This window comes from Nicotiana attenuata, unplaced genomic scaffold (assembly GCF_001879085.1).
Source record: "Nicotiana attenuata strain UT unplaced genomic scaffold, NIATTr2, whole genome shotgun sequence".
In the NCBI taxonomy this organism is placed as follows: domain Eukaryota; kingdom Viridiplantae; phylum Streptophyta; class Magnoliopsida; order Solanales; family Solanaceae; genus Nicotiana; species Nicotiana attenuata.
The window spans coordinates 409,947-423,960 of NW_017670385.1; the positions used below are offsets into that span (position 1 = coordinate 409,947).

The 14,014-nt window shown below is 35.6% G+C and overlaps 1 protein-coding gene across 1 annotated transcript; it reads left to right on the forward strand.

Moving 5' to 3' along the window:
* The first annotated feature begins 6,738 nt into the window (after positions 1-6,738).
* Positions 6,739-8,078, forward strand: LOC109238685 (uncharacterized mitochondrial protein AtMg00810-like). The gene is made up of 3 exons (XM_019405166.1): positions 6,739-6,891; positions 6,978-7,407; positions 7,450-8,078. The coding sequence occupies exons 1-3, from the start codon at positions 6,739-6,741 to the stop codon at positions 8,076-8,078; spliced, it is 1,212 nt and encodes a 403-aa protein (XP_019260711.1).
* The last annotated feature ends 5,936 nt before the right edge of the window (positions 8,079-14,014 follow it).

The window sequence follows — 14,014 nt, forward strand, 5'->3', positions numbered from 1 at the left end:
TTAGCCTAACACTTTGAAGCATTCTCATGGTGCTTTCAGTCAACTGCAATGGTTCCACAAATGTGCTATCAGGGAGTGCTTTAATTTCCCTCTTTCGCAAACGGCAGACTTAGCCATATTTCCTTGTACACAAAGATGACTCACACTCTTCTACCATCACCATAATATTGCCTCTTCAAGTTCAAATGGGACTCTCAATCTTAGCTTCCTAACTCAATCATATTAAATGATCTCCTCACCTTTTGACTTTTGGATATTTTCTTATGATCATATATTCAGAATCTCTAACGATCGCCTATTTCTCTAACAAGCATTCAATAAAGTGTCAGTCCCTATAGTTGTTTTGTTTATAATTTCGCGAACTTTCGACAATGAATTCTTCTAAGTACGCGCAAGAGAATAAAAAAGGTTAGCTGGAGTTTCTTCTTTCAGTTCTTCTAGATATGGTTAACTTGACTTAACAGAAACTAGACTAGGGAGATGATATTTTATCTGTCTTCTATTTTAATGTCTTTGTTCTTACTAGTACGTCACATGAAATTTGGAACTTAAGCCTCTTAAAACAATATACAATCAGAGTTAAAAGCTAGAGTGAGATGTTTCCTTTTTGTAACTTTCGATTTGATACGCATATACTTTGAAGTGATCTTTTCTTACTATTAGTACTCTATACTTTTTTTACTGTTAAAGGTAAAACAAATATGCATATGATCTTAAATCGTTCACTAATAAGATAACCCTGAAAATGCAAAACAGGATAACGAATTGGGAGGGAGGAAACATGATATACATGCTAACTATTAATGAAAGAATACTTGTACGCATTTGTAAATCATCATCAATATAGATCGTAAATTCCTACACAAGAAACAAATTGACAATAAAATGAATAAAAACAATAATTTGACATGATAATTATTATCATGAGTTCTCTTTATTGTATATTAAATTCATGAATTGATGTTATAACATGTCTAGCTGTGACCATAACCGGAAGAAGAAGAAGACTGTCCAACTTCAAGAGCAGAAGGGATTGTTTCTGAAGATTTAGCATGCAGATTTTGAGCTTCTAACTCTTTCTTTTTCCTAATAATGTCATCATCAACATGTAAATCTTCCTCCATTGATAGCACCACAGTCTCTGGCCGTCCATGTGGACCTTCAACAATGGCTTCCTCAACTCTCAGATGCGCATCAATGTGCTTAACTTCTTTTTCTTCAACCATTGTTGTCTTGCTTTTCTTCTTCTTCTTTAAATAGAAACATAGTACAAGCGAAGCCATTGAAATGTCTTTCATGTTGCTGAAAATTTCAGTTGAGTTTTCGAAGGTGTTGGGATGAGGAGAGGACAGTTATTTTTAGGTGCAGATTAATACAATGAGTCTTTATGTGGAGTTTTTTCCTTGGTGTTTGTATTGCTTCCAAGATACCAAAGACTTGACACTCATGTCAAGTATAGGAGACTTGGTGTTGATATTTTGATTGCAGTGGAAAACACAACATCTTTGCTGTGTATACCCAGAATATATAAATCTTGAAAATGATTTGTGTAATTTGACAAAGATTTATCTAAACTATATATGTATTATGGTCACTCCATAACTTGATTAGTGATCTTCACTCACTTGCAAAGTCGACAAGAACACTAAATCATAGAGTTTGCCATGTTTGTTTACTTGATCAGCATGGAATTTGGTGTATTGGCTTGTTATTTCACATTGCATGTGTTCATTTTTTGGTAGAATTGATAGATTAGTTTTGTCAGTATTTCAATAATATTATGAAATTATATTTATAAATATTAATTTATTTTATCAAACATGCATTCCATGATGTTCTTATAAAACGTATATTTTTTGTTTTTATAATTAATTAAATTAAATATTATTAATTTGGAAAATATATATCAATTATTTTTACAGTATTAGTTAGAAATATATGATTACTAATTAATGTACAGTAAAGAAAAAATATGCATCTTAAATACCAAATCTAATATCATTTATACTTATAAAAAATCATTTATAGGCATATATTTATTATATTAACTTTTAAGTTTTGATAATTACTTAATTCAAAATTTAATTTAACTGTGTAATTACACTTGTGCAACCAAACAGTACGCTTGTAATTACACTGTAATTACGTTATGACAAACAAACAGGTTGTCGTAATTACTATATTGTGTAATTACCACCCTAGTAACTACACCAATTTCGATTACCGATGACTTTCCAAACAGGCCCTTAGTTGATTCCTATGGAATAAATAAGTATAAAAAGAAAAGAAATTGTTGGAAGGTGCCAAACATGAAAGAAATTGGAATGGAATATTAAATTCATATTAATTGCTATGTTGGCATAATTTGATTCAATTTGAAGTCTTGCTTAAAATATTAAATGCATATATACTTCCATTAGTTATCATAAACTTTTTTCGAATTTAACTTAACAATTAAAACAATTCTTACGAAACTCGTTAAATATATTCTCGACATGAATTTAACCTAAACCTAAATACATTGAAAACAAATTGTTAATCTCATAATATCCAAATTATTATTTTTTTTAATTTCAAATAACAGGTATCTATAAGTTACCTGACTTAATTCTCGAATTCTTGGTAGTTTCCCTCAAGATCCCAACACAGGGAGCTAATTCAGCCTGCCTCAAGCCCCGGTTGATTACGACCTGGCTTCATACTGTAGCAAAGTTTGATTGAATTCCATTCCACTTCTGTAGACTGCTTCTATAAAATTGTGTATTACCCTTATAGATCAATTGAACTGTTGTCGGACAAAATCTTCATTCTACCATTTCCGATGAGTCTCCGATTACAGAAGGAGAAGGAGACGTGACCTAGTTGAGAGAAAGAACATCTAAGGTTCTCAAAGATTGCTATGATTAAGACGTGTGTCCTCCATCATGTGTCTGATAAGCTGCACAGCTGTGGAATTCTGAAAAACACATTAAGGGTAGATTAGGGATTTTACCATGTAACTATTTTCCTTTTGCAATTATTTATTTTACAATTCTGTTAGAGTTTGTTAGCGTAGAAAGATGCCTTGTCAGGTAATTTTACTTGTATATAAAGAGCACACACTGTCTAGATGACAGATAGAATGATACAGAAAGAAAATTCCCACAATGATTTCTCCTAAACCTTCATGGTATCAGAGCAATTCTGAGATCCAATATATTTTTTTTCTCTTTCTTCTCTCTGTCCTTTTCTTCTTCTTCTTCTTTGCCTCACTATCTACATCTGAACAATGGGAGACAAAACTCCAGTTACACCTTCAGCTGTTTCTAAGGATGATGGCACTGGTTCTTCAGCTCCTACCATTGCTCAACAGATTGATATCTCTCATCCTTACTTTCTTAACCCATCTCATAGCCCAGGGATGAACTTGATCAACGCCATTTTTGACGGCACAAGTTATGGGAATTGGATGAGGGGCGTCTTGATTTCTTTGTCAGCCAAAAACAAGCTCGGTTTCATCACTGGAGCCTGTCCTCCACCCTCTCCTCAGTCTGCTCTACTCACTCAATGGAAGAGATGCAACGACATGGTACTTTCTTGGTTGCTCAACTCTGTTAGCAAGGAAATTACAGAAAGTGTCATCTACTCTCAAACTGCTGAAGAATCTGCAAGAGCTGGAGCAAAGGTATGGACAAGCCGATGGCACAAAATTGTTTCAGATGCAGAGAGAGTTTAAATACAATCAGTCAGGGAACTTGCTGATGTTGCCAGCTATTTTAACAAGCTCAAAAGGATTTGGGATCAAATGAAGGTGCTTATACTTTTATGATTTTGTAGCTGTGATTGTAAGTGTGGTGCTAAAACTCACAACCATAAGGTGAATGAAGACCAAAAATTGATTCAATTTCCTGATGGGACTGATGAAGCCTACAATGGAGTGAGAGGTAACATTCTAATGATGAAACCCTTACCTTCTACTGCTCAAGCCTATTCCATTGTATTACATATGAGTCAAAGAGAAATTCAGTCTGGTACTTTCCTTTTCTGTAGTCTTCTGCTTTTTATGGTTTCTGGGCAAAATGGCTCCTCAGAAACATCATGGAGGAGCCAAAGTTGGTGTTTAAACTCAGGTGCTGATAGAAAATGGAGTGATCTCTTCTGCAAATAACTGCAAAAAATCTGGGCATGTCAAGGAGGTTGCTATAAATTAATAGGATACCCACCACATTTTAAGTTTAACAAGCAGAAACAGGGTGCATATGCTACTCCTAAATGCAAATTCAGCCAAGTTTGTACACCTGAACTCGCCACAGGAATTTCAGGAAATGTTGTTTCCTCTCTTGTTCAGTCTCATGGATTTTCTAAAGAGGAGTCGAGAGTTGATTAGTAAGTTTCAATATGTGCAGATGGAGGATCCACTTCAACCCCTGCTCCCTCACCGATGCTAATCTAGCTGGTATACACTTTGCTTGTCACTTCTTTACCTCTTTGTTTTCTCCGCTCACATCCCATTCCTTGGATCATAGATTCAGGAGCATCTCAACATATGACATATCAAAATACCCTGTTCACACAATATACAGTTTCTGTCCACCACCAATTTTGGTCAGCCTCACCAATTCCCTTAAAGTAAAAGTACATTTATATAGGAAGTCTATTCCATAACTCCTGAATTTGACTACACCATGTGTTATTTGTTCCTTCTTTCAGGCGCAATTTTTTATCAGCTACCAATTGTGCTACCAATTTTAATTGTGATCTTCTTGTTTAAAACGTTTGGTTTGCTGATACAGTCGCCTTCAAAGAAGAGGGATTAGATTTTTGGTAAAGCTGCATCAGGCTCTATGTGCTGAAGGATAACACTCACCAGTTGCATTCGATCGATCAAGCCTCATGCACCAGTCTCTTCTCTTTCTAATGTCACGTCCAAGTCTTGTAGTCCCGTGTCTTTTTGTAAGTATGAGTCAGTTGTCCAAAATCTTTGGTTATCCAGGATCTGTCCATCCTGGTTATCAAGGAAAATCAAATGCATTATGAATAATGTTTTCTCTATTTCCCATGTTTCTATTGTGGATAACTATGGCATTCAAGATTGGGACATTCCTTTTAACAGCTATGAAGCAATTAAAGACATTCCTATTTTAACTTTTTAGATAAAGAAGACTGCCCTTGCACAATTTTGCGCCTATGCAAGACCAGTCGAAACTGCCTTTTTTCCTAGTAAAATCAGCCTCCAACCATCTGTTTTGACTAATACATATTAGACACCTGGGGACTTATAAAACTTCCTACTTTATAAACGGTGAAGAGCATTTTCCTTACATTGTTGATGAATTTTTCTAGGAGACCTGGACTTATCTTCTTCCACTAAGTCTAATGCTTTTACCACATTAACACTTTCTTGCCTCTGTCAAAGACAGTTCTACTAAAGTTAAGGTGATTAGGTCTGATAATTGCCCTAGAGCTGGGGACAGACTTATACCTAAAGATTTCTTCTATTCTCAAGGAATACTACACCAACCAGTTTGATGTCTCTACCCCATAGCAAATGGGGTAAGTTGAGCGCAAACACAGGTATCTTTTGGAAACTTGTAGGGTCCTTCTCTTCAATCTAATGTACCTAAGAATTTGGGGTGACCCTGTACTGAGATGATCCACGCTCTCTATATGCTGATTGCTGCCTGGCCCTGCCTGGGCTGGGGGTGCTCGAAAGTAACCCTGAAGTGCCTATCTGAGTAGGTTTATGCTTACTGACTGCTACTTTTCTTATTAATTAGATTTCCTTCTCGAGTGCTACATCACAAAAGATCCCTATGAAATGCCTTTTTTGGTTCTTCTCCTGCTACTCTTCTTAAAGTTTTTGGATGCTTATGCTTTGCTTCTACTCTTTTCCCTTGGTAAAGGGATAAACTCAGCACTAGAGCAATTCCAGAGTGTTTTTAGGGTTCTTTTTGGTAAAAAAGGATATAGATTCTCCAATTTAACAAACAACAATATTTTTGTTTCCAGGGATGTCCAGTTTTGTCGAAACTATTTTTTCCATTTTCTTTCCCTGCAGCCAATGAACTAGGGTTGTTTCCTTGATTTTTTCCCGAATCTGTTCTTCCTCACATAATATTTCCTACTTCAAAGGCTTCCAGTCCCCATTCACTACAACATTCAACCACTAGTCTCATTCCTTATTAGTCTACTTTCTCCTCATGGCGTTTCTTCTCTCCTACTGGGCCACAACTCCTACATCACCTAATTGTTTTATACCCTTCTCCACCTGCAGGTACACAAGACTCTTCAGAACCAGTGTTATCCTCATCACATGGACCTGAGCTGCGCAAATACACAAGAGTTCACAATGACCCTAAGTATCTCTCAGATTATCTCTGCAATAATGCTTCTTCTATTTCTCCTAATCCTCATTTCCTTCCATTCCATTCTTTTTGTTTCTCTGCCTTGACTAAAGAGAACCAGGGGCTTATTTCTTCTATATGTCATATTAATGAACCTCAAACATATCACCAAGCAGCTGCTCATCCTGGATGGCAAGATGCCATGGTAAAGGAGTTTGAGGCATTGGCGTCTAATCATACTTGGGATATTGTCGAATTGCCTGAAGGGAAGAAGGCATTGCCCTGCAAGTGAGTTTACAAAGTTAAGCTGAAATCTGATGGGACTTTGGAGCGACTGAAAGCGAGATTGGTAATTCGGGGGGACACACAAAGGGAAGGAATTGACTATACTGATACCTTCTCTCCAGTTGTGAAAATGACAACAATCCGCTGCATTCTGTCTATTGCTGTGAAAAGAAATTGGGATTTGTTTCAACTTGACGTCAATAACGCCTTCCTCCATGGTGAATTAGATAAAGAAGTATATATGAGGTTCCCACCTGGACTATCTCCTCCATCTCCTGCTCATGTTTGTCGACTTAGAAAATCATTGTACGGCCTCAAACAGGCTTCTCGTCAGTGGTATGCACGTTTGTCTTCTGCTTTGGGAACCAGAGGTCCTCACTTAATGACTACTCCCTTTTCTTCAAAGTATCTGGGGATTTGATAACCATTCTTGCGGTTTACGTGGATGATGTCTTGATCACTGCTAATAATCAAGCAGAAATCAATGAGATCAAACAATTTCTTGACATGGAATTTAAAATAAAGGATTTGGGGTTGGCACATTATTTCTTGGGTTTAGAATTGATCAAGGAAACAGGAGGTTTAATTGTCATACAAAGAAAGTTTGCTTTAAAGTTACTTACAGATTTTGATTGCTTGGATGTTCGACCAGCTTCTTCTCCATTGGATCCTTCCATTAAGCTTTCTTCCAGTTGTGGTGAACCTCTCCCTGATCCGACTGTTTACCGACGTCTTTTGGGCAAGCTGAATGTTTTAACTAGCACACGTCCAGACCTTTCTTTTGCTGTGCAAACTCTCAGTCAGCAAATGTAATCTCCCTATACTGGACATTACCAAGCAGCATTGCATGTTTTGCGTTACATTTCCAAGGATCCAGGTCTTGGTTTGTTCATGTCTTCTGAACCTTCATTTCAACTCTTAGCTTTCTGCGATGCCGACTGGGCTTCTTGCTCCAATACACGCCGTTCAGTGAGTGGTTTTTTCTTATGTCTTGGTGGTTGCCCCATTTCATGGAAATCTAAGAAGCAGCAGGTAGTCGCTCTTTCTTCCGCAAAAGCGGAATACCGTTCAATGCGCCGATTAGCTGCTGAAATAACTTGGGTGGTCCGATTGTTGCACGACCTATCTGTTGTGCCCTCTTTGCCGGTTCCTCTTCATTGCGATAACCAAGCAGCCATCCACATAGCAAAAAATCTCGTCTTTCATGAACGGACCAAGCATATTGAGCTTGATTGTCACTTCGTTCGTGAAAAACTTCTGGATGGGTTGATCTCTTTGTCTTTTGTTCCTTCTTCTTCTCAAATGGCCGATCTTTTTACAAAAGCACTAGCTGGTCCTTTGTATGGATCTTTTCTGGGCAAGCTTGGAGTCCGATCACCGGTCTCCAGCTTGAAGGGGGTGTTGCCGGACAAAATCCTCATTCTACCATTTCCGATGAGTCTCCGATTACAGAAAGAGAAGGAGACGTGACCTAGTTGAGAGAAAGAACATCTAAGGTTCTCAAAGATTGCTATGATTAAGACGTGTGTCCTCCATCATGTGTCTGATAAGCTGCACAGCTGTGGAATTCTAGAAACAACATTAAGGGTAGATTAGGGATTTTACCATGTAACTATTTTCCTTTTGCAATTATTTATTTTACAATTCTGTTAGAGTTTGTTAGCGTAGAAAGATGCCTTGTCAGGCAATTTTACTTGTATATAAAGAGCACACACTGTCTAGATGACAAATAGAATGATACAGAAAGAAAATTCCCACAATGATTTCTCCTAAATCCTTCATGAACTCCCCACTGTCTCACAATGCGCCCATGGATAGATGCTTTAAATAGGCCATACAATCCTTAACGTCTGTACCAGATGCCTGCAGCAAAGAATAAAATGGTATGCAGGTAAAGCAAACACACCAGCCATAAGTTCTGGACACTTTACATTCTTTCTCTAGCACTGTTTTATTGCATATCAATTTGGCTTTGATGAATGTATAGTCATACTTTCCGGATAGCTCCGAATCAGGATCACAAATGCCTGCTCCCATGACAGTCACACAGCATATAGCAAAGCCCTCAAACTTATCATTGTACCAACTATTGGGCAGTTCATATGAGATCGTTTGCTTAGTATTTTGATGCTTAAACCATGTGGGAATTGCAAGACCGGGAAAGACAATAGAGCAACTTACTCGGTGATTAGAGTTAAGAGAATGGATGACCACATCATCCATATTGTTCGAGAGAAACAAACAGAAGATCTCATCCAAAACTGAGCTACCACCGCTCTTCTCTGTACAAGATGGCTGATCAAATCTGTAACTGGTGAATGATACCAAATTCAATCTTAGATACATCAGTAGCTTTAAACTACTTTGTCTGGCCAGAAAATCATCTGCATATAATTCCTTAATACTTGAAGGAAGTTTAGGAAGTTCCTTAAGCTTCTGACAGCGTGTTATGTTGAGATATTGAAGTCGACTGATGCCGTTAGGTAAAGAAGTAAACGGGTTTCTACTCAGGTTTAATTCCAGTAAAGAGGGCAAGGGTATAAGAGCACTAACTTCGTCACCAGCTAAATGGCACCCACTGAGATCTAAGCTTTTCAATTTCTGCAAATCACCAAATGAAGATGCGAGTATCAAACTCCCGGTGAATTGGCTCCTATGTCCCCTTCTTAATGACAGGACTTTAAGTTTGCTGAAGTTCCGAACAGAATCTTGTAATTGCCGAATGGCTATGTTGCCAGCATAGAATTCCTCCAACTGTTGTAGATCACCTAGGTTTTCTGGAAAGTTTTCGAGCAGCCTTTAAGATTCAAAATTCTCAGCTTTCTCATCTCAGAAACGCTTGTTGGGAGTGTTACAAGGTTCTTGCACGAACGCAAATCAAGCAAATGAATCCCAGTTAGCCGTCCTATTGATGAGGGCAGTTCCCATATTGCGGTATGCCCCAAAAGGAGGTCTGACAGCAAGTTCATTTTCCCCTTAATTTCTGGAAATCTTCCTAATTTCTCGCAACCAGAGAGGTTAAAGCTTTCAAGTGATTCCATCTGAATAATGCTTGGTAACCACTCAAGATTTTAGCAGTTTTCCATGTCCAGAAAAATAAGCTTTTTGAGATTCCCTATGGATGGATGAACCTCTATCAAACAAATCTGGAACCAAAATGTGGTTCTTTTGGACTCACGATACATAAATATGTGGAAAAAAAAAAGACATTTTTATATATAGTGCCAAAATACTTGGCGCTATACATTAACGTTAACTGTGCCGTTAATGTACAGCACCAAGTATTTTGACACTATACTGAAAAAGCTGATACGCCCAGGTATATAGCGCCAAAATACCTGACGCTATACGTTAGGGATAGACTGTAAAGAATTAAATGTTTGTTTTTTAATTTAGTCTGTTTTGTCAGGGTGTTTCGTTGGGTCATTGGTTATAGTGCTTTGGGTTTATTGTTATGTTTTTTGGAAACTTAAAAAAGAACTGTTGGGGAAATAGTCACCAATCAGTGAAAGAATACGTCTTCTTGATTTTGATGATCTCAAGATACATGTTTTACTAATTCAAGAAAATATTAAAGTATTCAGAAGGATAAATTTGCTCCGGTCAAATTTACTTGTTCACTATTTTCAAAATAAATGTCCACTTTTATTTGTTCATTTTGAAATAATGTACCATTTTAATTCAAGAAAATATTAAAGTGTTCCGAAGAATAATTTCTTCCCATCAACTTTAATTGATTTTTTTTATTGTTTTACATATATTTAGAAATTTATCTTTTAACATTAACTAAAAATAAAATTAAACATATTAACCTTAATTTGTTCATCGAAAATATAACAAACACTCCAAGGCTCTTTACTCTAAGGACAGCTTTAGGAAAAAAAATTAATTCCTTCTTTATATTCGAAAAAATTAAATATTGTGGACCACAAAAAAAGGTCAAAAGTTAAATAAAGTGGACCGGGGAGAGGGGGGTTATAACAATGAATTTTAATTTGTTATACTCCCTCCATTCATTTTAATCGATTTTTTTGAATGTTTCACGCATATTAAAACAAATCACTTTTTAGCATTAATTAACAATAAAATTGACCTACCTTAGGCCTCATTTGTTTTTTTAAAATTAAGACAATAAATCTGGATATACATCTTAATATTTTAAGACATTTAAATGTTTTTTTAAAATTAAGATATTTAAATGTCTTAATTTAGAAAAACAAATGAGGCCTAAGGTAGGTCTCTATAAATAGAGATCTCTATTAATAGAAATCTATATTAATTTTATAGAGATCTCTATAAATGATTTTATTTATTTTAATTGTGTGAATCTATTTTCTTATTAATTTGTTTAGAGAATAATTTTTTTATAAATTTAAGAATAATGTAATTTATAGTTTTTAATTTTACCATGAGTGAGTTGATTTATAGCAGTACAATATTTATGACTCATTTTTTATTAGAAGTATCAAAAGTTTTTCATATTTTTTAATTTTATATTCAATCTTTTATTATAAGTATCAAAAGTTTTCCATATTTTTTTTAATTTTATATTCAATCAAACAAGTTCACGTAAATTGAACTAGAGAGAGTTTTGAGAGAGTTTTGTAGGCATTTGACTAGAAAAGATTTCAAGGTGAAATAAAGATCTTTTGATATAAAATGTTGAGTTTAACGTTAATTCTAACATTTTATAGCATTAAATTATTGTAAAAACATGACACAAAAAGATAAATGTAAATGTGATTTAGACAAATTTAAGTGTTGGATGTGTAATTTTAAATTATAAATACCACATAAAATACTAGAACTAAGGAAGTTAGTAAATGGCGAGTGGAAGAGAGTTTTATAGCGTGGGACAACAGAGTACTGGGGAAAGCACGTCGGGGTGGTGCGTACGGTATTTTGGTGGGGCCAGGAAAAAGGGGTATAGCGCCAGATATTTTGGCACTATACCTGGGCGTGTCAGCATTTTTATTATAGTGCCAAAATACTTGGCTCTATACTTAACGGCACAGTTAACGTTAATGTATAACGCCAAGTATTTTGGCATTATATATAAAAATGTCATCTTTTTTTCCATCTATTTATATATTTTGAGTCCAAAAAAATCACATTTTGGTTCGAAACTCCTATCAAACTTACACAACCTTTAAGGACAACTCTCTGCAGATGTGGGGTATCCGAGAAATTGGGTGTTCTGAGCAAACTCTCTGAAAAATTTAAATTAAGGATTGCCAGCTTGTCAAATTCCTGTTAAAGCGAAAGTAAAGGAACGTCAGCATTAACTGCCTCTTTTATTTAAAAAATATTTTTTTTATTCAATACTTGAAACTCTTTCATGAAATAGATCAATAAATACCTTAGGGTGACATAACAAGTCAAATCAACGACCAATAGAGTTGTGCCAAGTGTCTGGATGGTATTGGTTAGTTCAAATGGACTAATCAAATTTCAGAGCCACACTACCCCCTACAATTATAAATAGAGGTCTTCATAAAGCTAGAAGACACCAGAAGTGATAATAAGAAGCAAGTAGAGAGCTCGCTGATCAGACACCGTAGATTTCTCTACAAGCTACAAGTTCAAGATCAAGAACGAAAGCAAATCAAATACCAAGGCATCCGAGATCAAATTACTTGTTCGTGATCAAATCCAAATCCAAGTTCAAGAAGGAAATTCAAGACCAAGCTTTTCAAACCCTGAATCAAATTAAAGTCAAGTTCATTAAGATACTTTACATTCTTGAAGAATTAGAGGAATATCATAGAGATTGTAACACTCAATAGTTATTGAAATCAAATACTACATTTGTTATGCAATTTTCTAGTCTTGATTATTTATTTTTCTCGACGCGTTTGTTGTTACATGCCGCTTTATTTTTACCAAACAAAATTAGGATCAAAGCAGTCCTATTTTCATTTATTCCGTCCATAGCAATGGTACTGTAGTCCTAGTTATTTAAGAAATTAAAAGTGTCAAATAGTTGTTATTAGAACACTGATAGAGTAGAGTAGAGCTCGTTTGATTAAAGTTAAGAAAAGAAAAAGGAGCAACTCTTAAGCACCAAGCATTGAAGAGTCATACTTTAAAATTTATCCTCAAGTTAAAGTTCCTTTAGGGATCAAGGGTAAAAATGTAACTCTTTCTTAACTGCACGGTAATATTAGATTAAAAGTTTGACGGAGACACAAATTGCTCAATTTTAACTAGTATAAAAACAAATTTGACCCTCTTTAATTTTTGTCATCAATTTGATCATTTTCCCTTCATTAAATTAGTTTTGTAAAGACTAAAGACCTAGGGATGACCTATGCTTAGGCATGGTTAGAATGTTTCAGTTTATAAGATGACATTGTCTCTTTGAATCTGTACCCAACTATCAGAGGCGGACCCAAAATTTGGAAACGAGGTGGGCACCACTATCTTTAATATAATTTGGCGTTCAACTCTCTTAAAACTCAAAGATAATGATAATAATGAGCAATTTATAAACTTTAAAATGATCAAATATCATTAATTTAATAATAATATAATTATAATGAAACAATAAAAGTAGAAGAACAATATTGCAGAGAAAGAGAGAGTAATTCTTATTGAATTTTGGTATGATTTACAATGGGGTAAGACCCCTCTATTTATAAGGGAAAAATGACTTAGCCACAAAGTAAAACTCTCTAAAAGATAGACATTCACTCTGATTATAATTCTATTCATAACACTCCCCCTTGAATGTCTACTCAATAAGTAATGTGCCTCATTAAAACCTTAACTAAAATAAAACCAAATGGAAAAAAAAATCTAGAAAAGGAAAAAGAGTACACATATCTAACAATAAACCTTTTGGTTGCCTCGTTAAAAACCTTGCAAGGAAAACACAGTGGGACAAAATCTTGTAAGGGAAAAAGAGTGCAACGCGTATTAAACTCCCCCTGATGAGAGCATCATTTCACATCCTTGAGCCTTCGCATCCCATCTTGTACACTAGCTTCTTGAAGGTTGATATCGGTAGAGACTTGGTGAACAAATCAGCCATATTATCACTTGAACGAATTTGTTGCACATTAATATCACCATTCTTTTGAAGATCATGTGTGAAAAATAACGTTGGTGAAATGTGCTTTGTCCTATCTCCTTTTATGAATCCTCCCTTCGATTGGGCTATGCATATTGCATTGTCTTCATACAAAATCGTGGGTAGTTTGTCACATTTCAAACCACATTTGTCTCGAATAAGATGTGTCATAGACCTCAACCATGTACATTCTCGACTTGCTTCATGAATAGCAATTATCTCAACATGATTAGATGAAGTAGCCACAATTGATTGCTTAGTCGATCGCCAAGATATGGCAGTGCCTCCACAGGTAAACACATAACCTGTTTGAGATCGATCCTTGTGTGGGTCA